The sequence below is a fragment of the Amia ocellicauda genome, chromosome 20 (assembly GCF_036373705.1).
Source record: "Amia ocellicauda isolate fAmiCal2 chromosome 20, fAmiCal2.hap1, whole genome shotgun sequence".
Classification (NCBI taxonomy): Eukaryota; Metazoa; Chordata; class Actinopteri; order Amiiformes; family Amiidae; genus Amia; species Amia ocellicauda.
Genome location: NC_089869.1, coordinates 16,782,886 through 16,803,686, shown reverse-complemented (window position 1 = coordinate 16,803,686; position 20,801 = coordinate 16,782,886). Strand labels below are relative to the sequence as shown.

The 20,801-nt window shown below is 35.4% G+C and overlaps 1 protein-coding gene across 1 annotated transcript in view; it reads left to right on the top strand.

Annotated features, from left to right (window-relative positions):
- Positions 1–20,801, top strand: part of adamts14 (ADAM metallopeptidase with thrombospondin type 1 motif, 14) — a 48,357-nt gene that overhangs the window by 10,937 nt on the left and 16,619 nt on the right. The window contains exons 3-6 of the mRNA XM_066693229.1: positions 2,048–2,204; positions 6,826–7,022; positions 14,172–14,255; positions 17,336–17,492. Of these exons, the coding sequence (XP_066549326.1) occupies positions 2,048–2,204; positions 6,826–7,022; positions 14,172–14,255; positions 17,336–17,492 (595 nt within the window). The remainder of the gene's footprint in view (positions 1–2,047; positions 2,205–6,825; positions 7,023–14,171; positions 14,256–17,335; positions 17,493–20,801) is intronic.

The following is a 20,801-nucleotide window of genomic DNA, read 5'->3' as shown; positions in this document are numbered from 1 at the left end:
AATCCTCAAAAAAAAAAAAAGTTTATGATTGGGTCAAAGGTTTCAATTCTTATGTAAGCTGGTAAGAATGGCCAGACCTCTGAAATAATGCAATATGACTTCATTTTTGAGTAAGTGTGCTTTGAGATCAGACCTCCTTTGTAGTACTTTTGATTAAGTCGGAAGTGAAGCATTAGCACTTTTTTTTAGTGGTACAATTTAGATGTTACCAACTGACAGTATCACAAATATAGTATAGAATTTAAAAAATATATAAAAGTATTTTTTTACATTTACACTTTGATCTCAGTTTGTGATTAAATAATTTAAGCAGTTTACATCATAAAGTAAACACTAGAGATAACCTATGCTTACTTTTTTTTTAAATAGTGTAGCATCTTAGAGTATATGGTACATTATATTTAATATAGTTTACTAGGTGTAACAGTGTTTATGTGATAATACAATACTATGAGAGTTTACTTTTACTATGAGATTCTTTCTTTTTTTATAATAATTGTATAAATAATAAATCAAGATTTGTTTTAAGAAATAAGATAAATTCAAGCATTTCTAAGCGATCAGTTATATTGGTGGGATTGGGGTGTTGAAATGGCTTTTTATTCCTTCCATTAACTGTTTCTCCTATACTTGAACTGGTGCATAATAAATATAAAGAAACAAAATTACAGAGCTGGAGGTGAGTAATGATTGGAGTCAAAGAGCAACTCTGTCAACTCATATGTCATTAATCACCTCAGTATAATTCACCCATTGCTACTGGTTGCTGCTTTCCCATTAGACACTGAAGCATGTGTACAGTAGATCAAAAAGATTTCATGCAGATTACATTAAAATTAAGTAAAATGTTTTAAAATATATGTATGCTTGTGCTATATGTACAATATTCACACAGATACCACGCTCATGACAGCATGCATAAAGCACACACTTTCCTCATGATACACATTCACACATTCTGGGATAACTTGATCAGTTTGCATAAATGCAGTTTCTCTTGCTGAATCAGAACTGCACAGCAATCAGGTCAAAATACCGTGAGGAGAAAGGTCATGGCCTTTATGTGTAAATGTCATCATTTCTCCCTTTAATATTATTAAAAAGCTGCTTTCTCAAACCGCGAGTGTTAAGTAAGTCTGTTTCTGAAATGAAAACTTCACAGTTGGTGGCTGTCAGGCAGTCAAGGTAGAGCTGCCATCCTGTGGAGAATTCAGTACAATCCCAGACTAATGCAATGTCAACTCCAGATGGGTTTGTGATCATTAAACAAAGGAGAAAAAAAGTCTGAATTGTTTTGCAATCTGTACTTCAGTATCCTCCATCAATGGGAGCAATTCATGTACTTATTGCAAATTAATCCCACAGCATTGGCAGGTTCACTGACAGGCTCATGAATTTGTTATATAAATCTATGCCAAAGATGCATGCTTCCTCAAACAGGCTGTCATCTCATTAGAACTACCTGTCATCAGCATGATCACATTTGCCCTTTAATGATTGAAACAGATTACTCTACACTGCACAAGTGATTTTGTTTTTGACTCGCGTGATCCCAGTGCCTCTTTTGGCAGCAATGGAAGACTGTGAATAAGACTGGATCTAAATAGCACTTGATTGTCCTGTATAGGTACTGTTATAATGGAGAACTCGGAGAACAAGTGGTATTGTTAAACTTAAATGTTAAAGAGGACAAGATACAGAGTCTCCTTAATTGAAAAGTATGGTATGCTGATTTAAGAAGGTTTCACCCTTGTCAATATGCTCTCTGGAATTAAAGTGATATGTGCTTTTGATGTGCTGTTCATTTTTTGATCAGGTTGTCCAGTCTCATAAACTGCACTGCTATTATTTTTACACTTTGTTTTACACTTATGTTGTAAGTCGCCCTGGAAAATTGGCGTCTGCCAAGAAATAAAAATAATAATAATAATAATAATAATAATAATAATAATAATAATAATAATAATAATATTGGGAGACCAGATGTCTTATCTTCCCAGATCTTTCTGCTAGATGACACTACTAATATAGAGACCTCTTTTTGCAGGCAGGCCTGATTCGCACTGATAATGGGGAGTTTTTCATTGAGCCCTTAGAGAAGGGCCAGCAGGAAGTGGAGGAGAAGGGGCGCGTTCATGTGGTGTACCGCAGGTCCGCCGTCAAAAGGGAACCCAGCAAAACCAAGGAGGATCTCCACAATGAAGGTAGGCTTGACATCTGAATTCATGGGAACAGGGGTTGATGGCAGAGATTGTGTTTTTATGTTTGCAAATTTATTCATTTAGATTTTTATCTGCTTTCATGCACGTAATTAAGACAGCAACAATTTCACGTGCAGCAAATGAAGGCACGTTTGACGGGCAGGTCCTTTCAGTGAATAACAGTAGAGTGCTTACATCATAGCAGAAGGATTTGTGTGTTTCCTCTCAAGACCTGTTCCAGTCAATATCTGTAGGCAGATCCCTCCCTCTCAGTACTTCCACCAAAACAATCCTCCCACACAGCTGCTGCAGAGCTCAGATCAGCAGCTGCTAGAAATGAGGTATGTAGGGCTCCTATGGATGTGCTGGGAGCTCTTCAGAAAAAGAGCCACTGATTGTGCTGTAAATCCAGCAGAGCTCTCGCTGTAAACAATAGCCACAACATCTGGAAGGAAGAACTCCATTTCAGTTTTTGCTGTATGATGTTGCTGTCATGTTGGGTAACTTTAAAGGACATTGGTAGATTCAATCATTGTATTTAACCCTGGGTCATACAGTTATATTTGAACAGACACATTTTGAAAGTGTATTTTTTCTATAGTATGGCCCAGATGGAAGATTTATCATTTTGAAGTCTCAATGTCACGGGAATTTACAGTGTTGTGTGTCAAAACAGACTTTATTTTGATCAAGTACAAAAAAATACATTTGAAGTAACGTTACGAGCATAGCCAGAATACCACTGTGCCCTATAACGTGACCCATGTTCTGACTGGGCTTTCCAGCATTGACTGGTACAGTCAGTACTGGTATGTATTCATCCTTGGGCAGGTCGGTTGGTTGCTAAGTTGAAGTTGAATAAAAGTGACTTTCTTTGTTAATTCTGCATTTTGCAATTCTGCAATTCTGATGATTGTGTCCTGTATCGTCATGTTGAGGATTTTGGTGGGTTGTAGTTGTTTCAAGACTTCCTTTATTTTAGGAATGCTACATTTTATGATGAGCAGATTTGGGGTCACACGTGTTTGATTGCAAATGCAAATTTGTTCCTGTTGTCCTGTTGTACTTCAGATTTTGCACTTGAATGCATTCAAATGCATTTAGATCTGGCGACATGTCTGATGTCGATTAAAATTAACGTTAAGTATTTTAGCATAGTTTTATATTGACACAACATAGTCAGTGGTTTTGTTTCTGTAATTTTTGCTTATATGCACATTTTACATGTTTTAGTCATGAGAGTGTAGCTGGGATGACTAAAGCTAAATCTTTCATTAGTTTACAACATTATTTCCCCAGCGGTCTGTATTGGGGAAATATCTGTATATGACAGATTGCCATCCAAACTTTATTATTTTGTTTTTTATTATTAACACTGATGTGATTAAATAATTAATTAAGTACACTTGTAGACTTGCTTTCTGTATTTGCACTGATATGGACTGTCACAAACAGCTTGTCAACACATTTTATGCATCCAGGATGGGACATTTTCCAGGACTTTCATCCTTCCTGTTGTTTTGTTGCTATTTCAGCAAGCGAAGATCTGACGGTTCATTATGCAAAAAGCATTGTTTCTACATGAAAATGTTGCTGTAGTTTTATATAGCTGGATTTAAACTTGTAATATGCCAAGTTCTATGGACCAAATGTAACTGTTTTTTGTAGTATATCACATATGATTTTGACTGTGTTATTTACTATCATTTTATATTGAGGACAAACACGAAAGGGCAGCACCCGGGGTATGAAGTCTGTTGCTTTCTTCATGATACCCAGTCCAGTTTCGCTCATAAATATTTATTTAATGATGCACACTGTTGATATATACATATTGAGGGGGTTAGGTATTTCAATCATTTTCATTGTTTGACCATGTTCATGTCAATGTTGGGAGAAATGATTGAAGTCTGCATTGAAAGCCTTACTGCCTTATGTCCACATTTAAATGTTGCTCTTATTGCTGTCTGTGATGTCAAAAAGATAAATAATATCGAAAATGTATGTGATACAAAGTGAACACAGTGATAATTGTGTTTATGGTTATTTATATTTTCATGAATGCACCTCCATTTATTATTTTCTAAAAAACATTGTCAGCTTATTTCTTGAAAACGTATATAAGCCATCTGTTTGTAATCACTTCCTTTATAGGGCTACTTTAAGCTTATGTGCTGACAATGTATGGCACTTTTCTGTTCATTACATCTTTTAAAGTTAAAACTTTTTCCTTCATAGTTTACTTTAATTGACTAATAAAATATGTCTGTGAGTGGAAATACGTAAATGTATATTATGAGACAATATTCATTTCATAGGTTTTTATTGCACAAACCAGTAAAATTCTAATCTCACTTTTATAGCAGTACAAGAAATGATTGATGAAAATGTGAATTCTGTTCAGTAATCAGGTGCACGCAAAAGCCTACATATTTGCCTGGCAATTAAGAAACAAATATAAAATATTTTTGCAAGGCATTTGCAGTTATTTAATCAATTAAACATTACTTCTCTATCTAACTATAAACAATCTGTTTAATGTATATCAGTTGTACAATGTGTTTTAATAATATTTATGTATACATTTTTAGGTTCAATTAGAAATAATTGCAGTAGTCACATGATTTTGTTACACTGTTTTTTGTAAAGCATATTATTCCTGCATTAATTCAAATTCATTGATCTTAAAGAACATAACATACTTCAACACTACAAGGATTTAAGACAGCTTTATGAAGGTCAACATAAGGATACCTATTTAGGTACACTATCTATATACTGGCACGGGTAGATCACATATATATTCTCAATATAACTGTTGAAATCAGTTTACTCTGTTCTTCTTGCTCTTGATTTATTACCTTTATTATTAGTATTATTTACAATTTACTGTACAAGAGATGTAGAACTGGTCCTTTACATTATCCTTTACTGAGTAAAATAACTTGGTTGCCATTACGTTGTGGCTCTTGATCCGGAGTGCAGATCTAAAACTATCCTGCCTTTAAACTACTGTTTAACAAATTAAGCTTTTGTATCTGTGAGAGGATACCGGAGAGGTGTGCAGGAACCCTTGTGAATCTGCCGCTTCAGATTTATGACTAAGGAACATGAAAGAGGAAAAAGAAGCATGTGCAGCATGTGTCACTATCCTGACTATTCCTTTTCAAGCGAAAGAATGACCATCTTTGTCTTTATTCACATATACTCCTTGCCTTGCTTTGAATATCCATCATCAATCCTGGGAAGGTATTCCTTATTGATGCAGGAAGACTTAATTAAAGGTCTTTTAACCTTTCCAATATTTAACCAATATAGATAAATAATACAATCCTGGTTAGCGAAGGAGTCCAGTTTTTTAAATGCACTTTATTAGTGGTAGATAACTGAAAGAGTGAAACTACTGATCCGAAATGTTAAATATTTGGGGCTCCCAAGTGGTTGAACCAGTCAATACTCTCTATGTATGTATGACAAGTCAGCTGTACCCTAACTTCATGTATAGTAGTACTATTGCTCCCATATAAGTCCAGAAACACTTTTAATTAATGATGTCTACAAAGTAGTAGTACTGTCGAGTGGGACAGTATCAAACTTCAGCTCAAACTAAGCTCCGAACACACGTGTAAATGTATTATCATGAAGCATAACACTGTCTCCGTCATTTCTGTAATCTGGTGCCTGGATTCTTTTCTTAATTTTCCACATTCTCTCGGATTGTAATGGCCTGAGATATATTCTGGGGGTTTCTTTCAACAAACATCTCTTATACTCTGCTTCATCCGTACGGTGTATGGAGTGTGACATGGTGTTGTTCCTCTTGGCACCAAGAGAATGAATTATTCAAGGATGCTAGTTGTGCCAAATGGTGTCAGTAACAGAAAAAGTTATTTCTTTGTTAGGATGCCAGAGAGCATCTGTAATTCAGTAAAAACAAATGTAGCTCCTAACAAATAGGGTGCTGTAATCTAGAAACCTTAAGAAATGATAGATTGGGCCAGCTGGACACAGTAATGTGCTGTTAATACGTAATCTGTTTCCTCTGGAAATTTAAGGAAGTACTTACTTTGCAGAATGAGAAACAGGGATCTGTTGTTTTCTTATTACAGGACAAAGTAATTAGCTATCAAACACAATGTAATACTACTTTTCTTATTTTATATTTTAATAAGGGTTGTAATACAACCAGAATGTTTTCAGAGTATGTTTGTAATAATTACTCATCCGTCATAATTTAGTGTTTTATTGTCTGATGATGCACGATCACAAAACAATCAATTATCAAAGAATGTTATTATAATTATGTGATGTAATAATAATGCAGTTAATAACATATAATATATGTTCACTGTGTAAGAATAATAATTATCATTAATCAAAACGTGATTGGTATAATGTTCAGGGTCAGTTATTTAGTTACATCTCCGAAGTGTTGCTGCAAATGTCCACAGCAAAATAACTATTAAATATGATCCTATTTGACTGTATTCCACTCTTTCCATTCAATTCAAACTATTAGTTTTAACAGCTTTGATGTCAACATTTGCTTAACGGTTACTTACAAAAGTTGATCACCAAAAATTTTATCTGAAGTGTAGAAAACAAGCTTTATCTTCTCTTTCAGTACCAGATTTTGGAATTGGCGAACTACCCAATACATTGGACCTCATGGAGCACAAGCTGACGGATTCAGATCGTAAACGGAGACATGCCAAAAAAGATGACTACAATATTGAAGTACTGCTGGCAGTTGATGACTCTGTTGTGCGATTCCATGGAAAGGAGCATGTTCAAAACTATGTTCTGACACTCATGAATATTGTAAGTTCTCAGGGTTTTGTTGAATCTATTTCAGTGTCTGATAAATCTTGTGCCTGGCTTCTTCAGCCTTCTTAAGTCCTTTAGATAAGGGCAAGATCTTTGGGGAAAAAATGCTGCAAAAGGTTAATGCATTATTTGTGGGAATAAAAGATCACTCATGAGGAAAAAGATTTTGATTAGATCTTTGGGCTAAAATTAAAATAAAATATAGTTTAAGTTGGAACAACATCCAACTTGTGTAAATCTCAAATCATCTCACAGACCACACAACAGACACTAATCACATTAGCTAAATACATTTTGGGCTCGGCACATTTGTTTCTATAAGGAAAATCCAGTATAGAAAGCAGTGTAAATTAATTCAGCTTCATACTCTAAAGCTGCACCGTTCTTCTTATAGGGGAGTTTGATTTTGTGGATTTAAAACACTGGGAAGTTGAAGCCCTTATGTTTATGACATAATTTCTGACTCAAGGACTTATTATTAAACCCTTATTTTTATTATTTATTTCTTAGCAGACTCCCTTGTCCAGGGCGACTTACAAAATAAATAAACACTTGACCTAAAGTGTTACCAGCGTTTATTTAACAGTCCCGTTCCCTGGTTGTGTCACTCTTTCATTCGACCATCTTCTGATAACTGCTGACGGACTGCTTATTAATTAAAAAAAGAAAAACCTCAGCCTTTTCATTAAGGGTTCCACCAGCTCCTGCCACCTTAATCAGCTTACGTTGAGAAAATCCTCCAAGTCAGATTTTCACAGGGTGCTGGTTTCACTCTGTAACAGTTACGATTTGGCACCGGCAGGGTGGTCTGATTTGTAGCGGTAGGCCAATTACGGACATGACTGTTTGAGAAGGGGTTGGTGGGGTGAGGGGTGGGCAGCACAGGATCACAAAGCAAGTGTTCGGATTGTGCTGCCGGAGGTGGAATTCATGGCACTTAACAACAGAGATGTCAGTAGATTTCGGCAAAGGCTGTGTCAGCTATTCATCATTGGAAACTGAAAACCCACAATTAAGAGCTTTATCCTTGCTGTCATTGCCGGGATCTTTTTCCACAACATCTGCCTGAAACAATAAAGAAAACCTAAAAACTGACACTTGCTTACTCTTCCAGTAAAAATAATAAATACGTTCACAAATGGTGCAAATAATTCTGGGATTCAAATTGAACTGCTGAACATAAACCATTTTTAACGAATCCAACAGAAACAACTGTTTTTTAAATTAAAGAAGTTCACTAATGCCCACATACCACTGCGAAAGTGTCCTGAGTCAAAGGTGCTATTATAAAAATAGTTTTTGTACATGTTCTGATATATCTTCAACTATATATAATAGACCAAACTAGGTGATATTAAATCAAGAACCTAAATTGTGGAAATTTCTATTGGTTGTGTGGTTCTTTGTACTTTAAACGTAAATAGATTAATAAAATATGAGGGTTGTATAGCTACTAGAGGTTTTCCTGTGTTAGTTCAGTGATGCCCATCTACGTTTGTGGCCTTTGCGGGGATTTCGTAAGTGGGTGAAATAAACAGTTCTGCTTTTAGGACGTATGTATTTTGGCTTTAAAGTGTATGTGTTTTGAGAGAGACGGTTCAATGACTTTACATGTTGCTCAGTGGGAGGACAGCCAGCCATACAACACCCTACAACACATCATTATTTCTTCAGGGAAACCTCTCCACAGCATGACAGATTCCCACTGTGAAAGGGAGCTCGTACACTCCCAAATACAGGAGATTGAGTTGCTGTCATATTTTATTTTGCAAGGATCCTATTATTGTTACAGTCCTTTTTCCATATGCCGTAATATGTCTCCTCTCTGCCGGTAGTAGACTGCGAATTGTGCCATTGTGTAATGTTTATAATTAACCTTCTTCTTTTAAAGAATGCTGAAGGTGGAAAATAAGCTCTGAAAATGTATGACTGGTGATGTCATTAGCTGGTGGAACTAGTGGAAACTAGCACTGTGCATTGTGCCTTTGTAGTGAACCGTTGTTGAGGTAGCCAGCAAAGAGTAGGCTTTCAATACATTATACGTTTCATATTAAACCTAAAGGCCCATCATGTCTTTAAGATTTAAACATCTACCTACTTTGAAATCTGCTAGAACACTCCTGTCTGTAGAAAATGGTTTGTTAGTTACGGGGACGTCATCTCTCCCTGACCGCTGGGGAGTATACACGTCCCCAGTGTTTGGGGACCGGTCTGTTGGCGTAGCAGGTGTGTTGCTCTGCTGGTGAGGCTGTGTAGAGCAGGGTGCTCGGTGACGTGGGTTTGAATCTTGGTGGGGGCCTTTACCGCACACACGACCCCTTTCAATCTGTACACCCCAAAGCACAGGGTAGAGAGTGTTGTACCACCTACAAGATCCCTACCTTAAGGGCCAAATACTGAGTCTCTTGTTATCACAAGGCAATAGGGACCGGTTAAGTGCTTTTGCTGAATACCTTTGGTTTTATATGTATTGTATAATTTAGATCTGGCATCTAGGACTGTAAACTTAGGACACTAACTGCCCAGGGTGGCACACGTTGCTTTTCATAATTTGTGCAGATATAAATGTATGACATACTTTGCCTCTAAGTGTGCAACGTTACTATAAGTTAGTTTTGAAGGCTGGATTTGAAAGGGAAAAATCTAGTTTTCACTGCATAGCTGTGGATCTTACATTCAGTTATAGTTATTAATCAGTCCTTAACAGACATCTCATGAGGGGGTAGGCACTGTCAATGATACATGGAAAATATTAATGTGATTTGAAACCTGAATGTTTTACTGTTCCATTTGGTTACATGATGAGATGTCTTCAAATTTCCTATAACTGCTTTTTGGCACTTTTTGTGATTAAAATGTGATGAAATGGGTAGACCTCCAAGTGAATTTTTAAACCCAGGATGTTCTGCTGATAATATTACAACAAATCGTTTTCTGTATCCAGGAATATGGACACTGAATGTGTGCGAGTGTAAATGTATCTACATTGAATGCTATTTACGATGTTGAAAATAGTCTCTAGAAAGGCTATGACTATATTTAAAGATGTCCTCATTTTTCAGCAGCTGGTCCATTAAAGTCCCTACTTAAACCCCTATATAGGTCACCATCAAAGTTAGGCCAGGAATTTCAATATGTGAAGCATGTATACATGAATTAGAGACATTTAATGTATGTATTAAACTATTTGGCATCAGTTGAAAGAGGTTCATGGTTTCATTTCTGGAGTTTTAAAAACATGTACATTATTTTATTAAATTAGGGAAATGTATAACTTATTATGGATTATATGAATTATGCATTTAGAATTGTTTAAAATTAAGCATTGTATCCAGTAAATGTTTAACACCTCACATACAAATCTTACTGGTGATACAGTAAAAAGAACCCAAATCCTACAGATTTTACCTCTGTACAAATATACCAATAATATACAAATTACTATCTCAATATTATATCAATAACGGCATAAATTAGGGCTAAATTCAATTAAGGAATTTAGAGCTTCTTTGAAACCATATCAGAGTACTCAGTGTCCTTAGTACTGTGTTTGAATGCTACAGGAAATTGGAAAATGACTACATTTTTAGTAATGCATAATCCTTCTAAACAAAATGTACATATGACAATAGTCAAAGTTTGGAAGTGTGATCTATTGATGGTATGTCTAGATGTTTGCGGTGTGACCTGTCCTTTTTCAATATTTTCATGTTTCAAGATAAAACTGCAAGAAACAAATCTAAACAAAAACAAAAGACGTGTGGTATGTTCATAATTCATTGTATGACTCTGATGTCACTGTTTTTGCAAACTGCCCTTAGGAGACACCAATGCATCCTGTGAGGTGTGTTATAACAAAGCAGCTGAATTGGCATTATTGAGCAGCTGAAAGCTTGTAAATTACTGAAACATCTTGGAAAACAAATGCACCTGCGTGGTCTTTCCCAAACATGGACGTCACAGCTTTCAGTTGCTTTACATACTTTTGGTGTCATTGGTTTGCTTTGTAGGCTTATGCCATTTGGAATATAAATGCTTCTAATAGTGTGTCTAAATAGATATGCAATAGAGAAAATTGTGTTTTGGGGACAGCTTCATATATGGTTTCCCATTGTAGTTTATTATTCTTTTCATCTTCTCCAAAGGCAGCATCACCTATAGTTCTGTATTCACTTTTTTTCTTTGAGCTTTTCTTGAGAAAGACAGCTAAAATCCCCAAAGAATTGTATAGTGTCTCCTGTGGTGGTAAACTCTCTTATCAGACGTGTGTAAAGTACTGCAAACAACCATTCCCTCTTGCTCAGGACCTTCATGAATTTGTACATAATGACAATTGCCTTGTACAGCTGTCACAGATCAGAGATTGTTTGGTCAGTTATGAATGATTTTAACATTACTTTGGGGAAAAAATGTGAACCTTGACCAGAGTTTATGGATTTAGTTTTGACCAGAATTTCCAAACACTTGGTAATCCATACTAATAAATTATAAAGAGAAGTATTATGTATCTTTTTTTAAATGATTAATAGGAACTTACAAATAAGACAGCTCTTTTAGTTGGCACTTTGTGGAGCTGAAGCATTAGTTTATGCCAAATATGTTTCTTTCAATATGCAGACAGTTTTCAAGAAGAGAGAATACTTCTTTCCTGTAATGTTTAGACATATTTAAAGACATGTAGTCTTATTCCTGGAGAGCCATTTCTAATCTAGAGCCATACTGAATTGATATCCATTTGTATTTACATAAAACAAAATCCATATGTCAATACAGTATTTGCAGTGTATATTTATAGATATTTTTATGTTTAGTGTGTTAATGGATACATGTTGTTAGTCATCCAACTATAAACAGAATTAATCTTAGAGCTTTCCTTCCTTCTAAGAAGGACAGATGGATCTGCACATTTTGGAAACACACAAGAGAGTTACAGGAATATTAACTAGTATGCTTACAATATAGACAGTAATTAATTAATTAAATATCAATAACCACCATCCAGTACAGGGTCACAGTTAGGGGACAGGGGCATTCCCCTACTAGACACTTCGATGCATGTAGAATCGCGAGGATTGGGTGATTTAACAGAAGAAACCTTAAAAAACAATGGGGCTTGACAGAGAAGTCTATAGCTGTCTTTGCTTTTATCAGATTCAAAACCTCCATATTGTAGATGTCGATTACCTAAATAAGCTTCCTGATCTGTGTAGACAAGCTAAGGATTATTTCATAGTGATAAAACATGTGCAAATGGAAATTTCAATTACAGTTATTTGAATTCCGGGTTTGTTTCTAATTAGGTATCTGCATTCTTCCCTATCACTGAGTGGCCGAGGCATTTCTAGGTCAAATATGTCAGACGTTACATAATAACTGTCTACTTGTGGAGCTGATATGTTGCCAATGTCTTGACAAGATAGCACCCAGAATTGTTCTTTGAATTACAGGAAGCAGTACAGTTTATTATGAACAGCTTGTTCTGGCCAAAAAGCTTCAATGAGGTGTATTAGTGTCTGTGCTATGAATATTGAAGCGCCTCTGTCTGCTCCACAACTATTTTGGCTTTCCTCAAATGACTTTATGAATTGCAGTATCTTGGTTCTTGTGCCAGCATGAAACATATTTGCCTAAGAGGGTTTTGACTTGGCACTTGCTTTGGGATTCTTCAGATGCAGTAGAAAGAAAAAAAAAAGAATGGTGAGAGTTGGAGGAACAAAATCAGCAGGAAAACTATGACTGACAGATTCAATGGCAAATATTATAAGTATATTATTACAAGAAGCTCCAATTTCAAAAGAATGAGCAGATATTTGAAATATTACTACCTTACTAAGTTTATGAATATATGTCATGCATCATATATTAAACCAGCAGGTAATGATATTTGGTGTGGAATGGGTTTATGATAATTTTGTTTCATCTTGCACTTTTAAACTTACTTTAAATTATTTTCTACCGTAATTTCAATATTATTCAATATTTTCAATACTGTGGCCTAGATCAAATTTAAGCTTTATATTGTGTTTTTACTCATGAATAGCAATTGGCTTCTGACAGTATGATGCATATATTGACTGATTCAGTTTATCAGATTTTATTATTTGTGTGTGGGGGGGATAAAATTGTTTTTCTACGTTTATTTCCAAAGAAAAATTATAACGAACATTAGTTAATCTGCATCTCAGTATGTGTACTTGATGATGACTCAGAAGTATTAAAACAGCTGTGAGATGCATTGTGTGTATGTCCAGACAAAGATGTATTTAAGGCTTATTTTTACTATATGATAACTATATGCTTGCTTTTTGAAATCTAGAATGCTACACCAAGTATGAGAGTAACAACGTATTTCATTTTATTACTTGAAATTAATTTGTTTGAGGCTTGCCAAAGTTTGGTTTTGGATCATATGTAAAATTTAATTTATTTTTCAGTGTTGTAATATTTTTGGTCTGGATAAGTGTTGGGGTTTTAATTGGAAACAGGATCCCAGATTCAAGTCAACCAGTGTTTGAAAATGTTTTTATAGGTTCAGCTCATCATAATTTACATCTGTCACTTCGGTTATACTGCTGATTCGTGCTCAGCAACTCCAGTTTATTTATTACTGAACTGATTTCAAAGCATGCCTTGGTATATTTAGTCCTGGTTATGTTTTTTATTTCTTCAGCAATTAATTCAGTAATAACATTGTAGCTTAAATGTTTGCCTAGGCCAGTATATCCTAGCAGACTTTTATGATAGAAAGACAAATACATTAATTACTAATTCACTTTAAAATCCATACATTTAAAACCATATTCAGTGTTTGTCACCAGAATTTTTAACTTATTAAATATTGTTTTTACGAGAGTAAGCAGCAGACACGACAAGGAGTTTGTGTGCTTCTTCTTTTTTATGTTTAATTTTATTTTATTTATTGAACGTGGGCTGTATCAATATGTGTGAATGTAATGTTCTCTTCAACTAATCAGGATTGTTGACCATTTACTATGTATTGTGTAGGTCAAAGTTTTGATTTCAGAGTTGGTCTATGGAAATATCTAGACTAGGAACTAAGATGTTCTTATTAGTTGTTATAGTAGTCAGTTAGCAGGATAGCATTTATGCAAGTGTCTGACATCTCCCTGATGATTTTTCCAGGTGGATGAGATTTACCACGACGAGTCCCTTGGATCCAACATTAATGTTGTGCTTGTTAGAATGATTATGGTGGGATATCGACAGGTAAGGCATTTACAGTTATTAAGTCTGTTTTATTTTATTCCAAGACACGTGAGTTTTGTTTGCTTTGGAGCTATATTTTGCAGTGGTTGATGCCCTGGCATTTTTTTGGCCAAACAACTTACAACTTGTATTATCTGACCACCTTCCCCCAAAATACATTTTTCATACTGTGAGGATATTTGTAATTCACTAGATTAAAAACATTAAGGTTGCTAAAGATATTAAGCCAGAGCTACTTGCTGTCCTGAAATCAAGGGTACAACATAAATAAAAATGTATTCTCCAGGGAAAGTGAGGAGAAGACTTGTAAATGTGTGCTTTAAAAAATCTTTGAAGAATTGAATCCCTGCCAACAAGCAGTATTGACTTTTACTTTTCACTTTTTAACTTCAAAGTCAGCTTTGTAAACTTGGACTTAAACTGTTAGCTAGCCTAGTGGAATATTTATTTCTTTTTTTGTGTGCTAACTGTAATGTCCTATAATCAGGCTCCTGCCAGACCAATATTAACAATTTGTTACCTTGTCTGTTCATATAGTATAAGGACCACATTTATTTGTAAGAAGTATGATATTAAAGGAGGACAGTTGCAGTTTCAATAAATATGATTTTGTATATCCTCATGGCTAGGTAGTATAAATAAAGTATACATGATTTTTCTGTTCTGTGATTTTATAAAAATATCACTAAAAAGTTTAACCCACCGCACAAAATGGCGGCTGTCAATAGGCTCAAAGAGTTTCAGGTTGTTGTTGGATAACTTCCTGGATAATGAAATTTGTCTTTCCGGAGGCTAATATGATCCAACTGAACAAAACAAAACAAAAAAATAACTCACAGATACTGTACTTATACACTTCTACCAACACATGAGGACATATATTTCTCAGGCTGTATTCGTCCTTAGTTGAATTTCAAGACCATAAATCCTGAGATGCAGTTAATAGGTTTGTAAGAGTTTTATCACTGAAATAAAAAAATCTTTAGCATGTTACACAATGCATTTTTCTAAAGGAATATCAAGTACATCACAGGCAAAAACCCAAGCATTAAATTAAATATTGTTTCACCATTAATCTGCATGACTGGCTGCCTCTCATTTACAACCAAGTCTCACTTCTGGCACCTCTGCAGTGTCAGACTGCCAACCCAGGGGCAGTGTTTATGTAGCCTTGATTACTTCAGCTCAGACATACTGAACATGTCTCAACTGAGTGCAGCATATGAGGGCTTCTTTATTTAACTTTCTAGACCATTTTTGACCTAAAATCTATTGGGTTTAATTGGATATTGAATTTCATTTGAGCAACCCCTACCGTCTACAAATGAAGAAACATGACATCAAGTTCACTGACTAAAAAAGTTCAAGGGCACAGTGTAAATGTTGTGACTCTGATGCATTCTCTAAAACCTCAACCCGCCAATCCTGAAGTCTTCAAACAAATGTGCTTGATGGTATTGAAGGATATACATTCTGAGGTATCTATACTTTGACCAGGAATGGCTGATAAAATAGCACCATCACAGAAATGAAAAACAGCTCTGCTATTCTCTTTTAAATGCCTAAATATTAAGCCTTCAAAACATTTTTTTGTGTGAGAAAAAGTCCCCCTGATTTAAATTATTTTAAAACGAATGAATCAATCCCTTTCCTTGTGTAAATGTTTTTATAAGCTGTGCACCTTCATTCTTCATAGCCTCTCTTTTTTTTTCCTCTCTGTGTTTTCAAAGACTATCTTCAGTTTGAAGTATAATGTAATCATTTTGCAATTCATGAACATCCCAGACAACACAGCTTAAAGTTAAGGCGGCACACTAATCCACTTTCCCTCCCAAGGCAATTTAAAACCACTCTTAGTTAAAGGACCACCACTTGGGTGGACTTTTTTTTTCCCACCAATGCTTTAGTACTTGGATTAGTTTTTCCTAATTACTTCTAACTTGCCACAGGCCCAAATTTATTGTGACAACCAATCCAAAGTGAACATATTATCACATTTATATTTGTCCCATAAATCTTGAACTTGTCATTTAGAGTGGATGGGATACTAAGAGTGGAAACTCAGTTCAGCTAAAATTCTTATAAGGTGCATATGCTTTTGTGTCCTTGCTCTAGTTAATTGCCTTACAGTGGGTGCAAACGATCTTTTACCTGCTCACTAATAAACAGAGCTGCATGCATTGATTTTACTTTTTGTATTTCAAGGATACATATATATGCACTAAAATCTCCAGTCTCCACTCTAAAAGTGACAAGAAAGTAAAGCTTTGACATAATTGAGCTTACTGTGCAAATAAAATGAATATGGATGAATTGTATGAAGGGAGTACTGGATAAAAAAAACGTGGACCAAATATAAATAACCTTTTATTAAAACAATTGCTATCTTATATAAAACTTTCTAAACATTTATTTTTAATTTGCAGCAACCGTGTAGTTGCTATAGCTTTGCATAGATGCTATAGAAGAGTAGTCGACTATTTAATATTGCTAGGCTGTCAGGTTTCCTATGTGACTACCAGATGACATTAAGCAATAAATGAGGATTTGAGTACCTCCACAGTTCAAAGACATAGACATTCTTGGGTCTATCCCACACCATTTTTTTCGCTCATGGTTTGTATAGTGTGATGGACGGCTTTCTCAGATTGGTGAGATGTAAAAGAGGAAGGGAAACACCAATCCTTTATAGAACTCTTTAGTTCTTTAGGATCTGTGCCGAGTCAAGTTTTAGTGACTGATTATCCATATAGACCAGATCAAAAACAGGCGATTTATTATGTGATTATGTGACAAAGTCCCTGGAATTTCAAAAAACGTTATGAAAAATGTATTATAGCAATTTAATAGTACATTTAATAAATATTGATACAATTAAATAATTATTTTCTCTGGGTATGGTGGGATCTGTTACAGCACTGAGTTGTCACTATGCAGAAGTGAACTAGGTCAGTAAAATGTCCCTTTTGTCCTAATTCTGAAGTGTACAATGCAGGGATATCTATATGCTATTAGTACACCATGTACCTTGTATGTATTTGTTTCGTATTTAAGCTTTCGTTTCTGGATATGCCCCACAGTCCATCAGCCTTATAGAGCGAGGGAACCCATCTCGGAGCCTGGAGCAAGTCTGTCGATGGGCAAACTCGCAGCAGCGGCGGGACCCAGAACACGTCGAATACCACGACCATGCCATCTTCCTGACAAGGCAAGATTTTGGTCCCGCAGGTATGCAAGGTACTGTATTTTTCTCGATCGAGGACTGTGCAGACTGAGTGCTGATGAGTATCTGCTTCCGTTTACAAGGGTTGGCTTCAAGTCTTGCTCAGGTAAGGTTTCTGGAAACTTACACAATGCAACGAACCAGGGCATCCAAATTTTAGCCTTCCATGGCCTCTTCTTTTAGTTATAGTACAGAGTATTTTTCCAGCACCTTGCCGACTGGGCATTGGTGCCAACCTCTAGAAAAACTGAATATTTTGCCTCTAATATCAAAGGAAGGTTTTGGCATGTAGCGGAAAAAGAAAACGACAACTGTTCCTAACATTACTGTGGTATACATCTGAAAAATACATTTTCCAGATGAATGTCAACTTTGTTTGTGTTTCTCCTTTTGTTTGTTTTGGGAACCTTTCCTATGTGAAAAAAATGTTTTGTACTTGCTTGTGTTTTTTTTTTTTTTTTTCTATCTCAGAGAAATTTGACACCTACATATCATTAAAACAATAGCCTATACGAGTTTAATTATGCTAATCACTAACTGGAATTTATATTGTCAGCAGCTGAATTAATACACCCACTTAAACTAAAAACAATATTTCTTTGCCTGCTTCTTGATTTTTGTAACAAAAATCTCCTACACATTTTCCTCATCTTGTTGACTTTGACATGCTTGATATTTTGAAGGACACCACAACAGATGACATTGGTCGAAGTTCAGTATATAACTTCAAGGCCTCTACAGCTTTAGTTAAGATGTTGAATTTTATGTGGCAACACTTTACAATAATGGACACCAATCTTAATTAATGAATGTCTGAATCCCACATGTATGCACTTCTCCTGAATTCTCATATTTGATCACGTGTATAAGCCCTAAACCCAAACCAAGTCTGTAACCCTTGTGATACATGTGACAAAGAGCAGATTGCAGATGAAGTGCCTCAGATATTCATGTGTAATTCCTTCAAATATTCATACATCAATTTATTAAGGATTGGAGCCCATAATTGTAAAGTGTGACCCATTATGCATATACATAGAAGAAGTTGACTAGGTGCTTTTGGGCTTAGTACAAAAGAGTCAAACAATTTATCTCACAAAAGAGAAATGCAATACTGTGTCAGCACAGCCAGAAATGAACTGTGCCATTCAATTTGATTCCATGAGTCCATCAGAAATTCCTGTTTCAAGTCATTCGTTTAATGCGCTTCCAGATAGTTTTTCAAAAGGGGGATATTAGAGGTTAGTGGCAAAATGATTTCTGAAGTCAGATTCATTCAACCATTCACTTCATTTATCATTTGAAAGATGCTGCATATACAATACATGTTATATAAACCCTTGGAAAGGAGTTTTAGACATTACTTTGTCAACAATGTTACCCATTTTTTAAATCCCTCAATGCATTCTCCTCAAAGTGCTCAAATGTGCCACTCCGAGGGACACTTGCTTAGTTCCGGTCATATTCAAAGTGTTTCCATAGTTTCAGCTGTGTTTTGGTCCAAACAGCCCAGTCACCAGGTCCTTGAAGCTTGCTTGCTCCTTGTCCTTTATTCAGTTTGAGCACCCTTTCAGACAAGAAAGTAAACACAACGCTAATGTGCTAAAAGTTTTTACCAAAGTTAGTCAATTACATTTCTAAATTTAGAAGGAGGGGAGAAAATATTTTACCCTTTGAAGCATCCCTAAATGTGTCCACACAAGGACAGCCTTACAAACATGGCAAGGAGCACATCGTGTATTTACCCAGCGTGTATTCAGTGACTCATTGAAGGAGCAACAAGATCCAGTCATGTTGAGGTAGTGTGCATTAGAAATGACTGCCTGTGCTGGATGCCCTTCAAATTTAATTGTAACTCATAATGCCTTGGATCTTGGAATTCTTGATTTAGTAACATCTTTTCTCCTCCGTTTCAAAAATGTGCGAAAAAGGATATACATAATGATAATTAAATCACTCTTCTGTTTTTCAAAAGTATTTTTCACAGAGTGTCTGCAGTTTAAATCGCAAAGTGCTGTTTCTGAGGTTTTGGTGTCATTTTCAACACCAGCCATATCATGTTTTTCCTGATGGTCTTATTTATAGCCAATCATATATGTGAATTCAAAGGATGAAACTCCAAGATAATTTTCCTTGATTTCAGAATTTTCTCATGACGGTCATGATTTATTTTTCCTTGTGCATGTTTTGAGCTTATTTGAAAAAAATCTTTATATTAGATAAAGCTGTTTCTTAATTTACATTTCAGTTAAATATATTATATATTTGTGCACACTCATTATATCATCCATCAGTGCGATTCTGAATTGCACAATAGCTGAATCGCTGAATTGCAGCTATTTCCGCAATTGAATTAAACTTGAGCAGCAGTCTGCATTCCTCTTACAATTTATGACCACAGTGCTTTCATTGGCTTCTTCATTGGCATTTACTGAAAATGTTTTTTGTTTTTTTGCCCTTTCATGTGAGCTTTTTATCTGCATTTTATATATATGTTACATGCAGCTTGTACTTAATCATTTTATGTATGCCGTTGGCAAAAATCAGTTAGTGACATCAAAGCCCCCTCTTGGTGGTGGATGCAGTTTTGCGGACGGCAGTAAATAATGTTTATTTCTAAATGGCAACTGTTGTTACCCTGTCATTTTAACACTTCAATGTCTTATTTCTCTTGATGCTTAGTTTGTGTTTGTAACTGATACCTTCTGTGTTGTTTGTGTCTAATTATTGCATTTTGCCTATACTTACTGCTTTTTACCTGCATGCCAAAGTTCTTCAAATGGTCAGAAAGCATGGAATTTGTTTGAAAAAAGAAAAAGGAAAAAAAGATGATGCTTCTGACCCACATTATGCTAAGCTGAATCGCTGCACACAACTTGATCGAGTATAGTACACTTTGAGTTCATTTCAGAATATGTTCTTTGCTTTGTGAGAAATGTCTCTGACAGTTACATGTATGTCTGTTGTTATTTGCCATGCTTGCAATTGCCTATGCTGAGTTTAACACAGTGCTTGTATCCTTTCAGGCTTTTTGTCTTCTATGGGTTGTTTTTACAGGTCCTGCTGGTTATACAGCTGTATAAAATCACAAAACCACTCACGCAACAACAATTCCCGTTATAGAGATAAATTACTCCATATGCATAGTTATGTCTTCAAATATGTAATGTCATTCATCCAAATCCATCCTTGTCCTCTATTTTCCATATTATGTGGCTTATAATTTGTTGCATAACAGCTTTCTTTCACTTCTACTTCATACAATCAGACTTTTCTCTTTCTCTACCCATAAATCCCCAGGGACATTTCTCTAGAGGGATCAT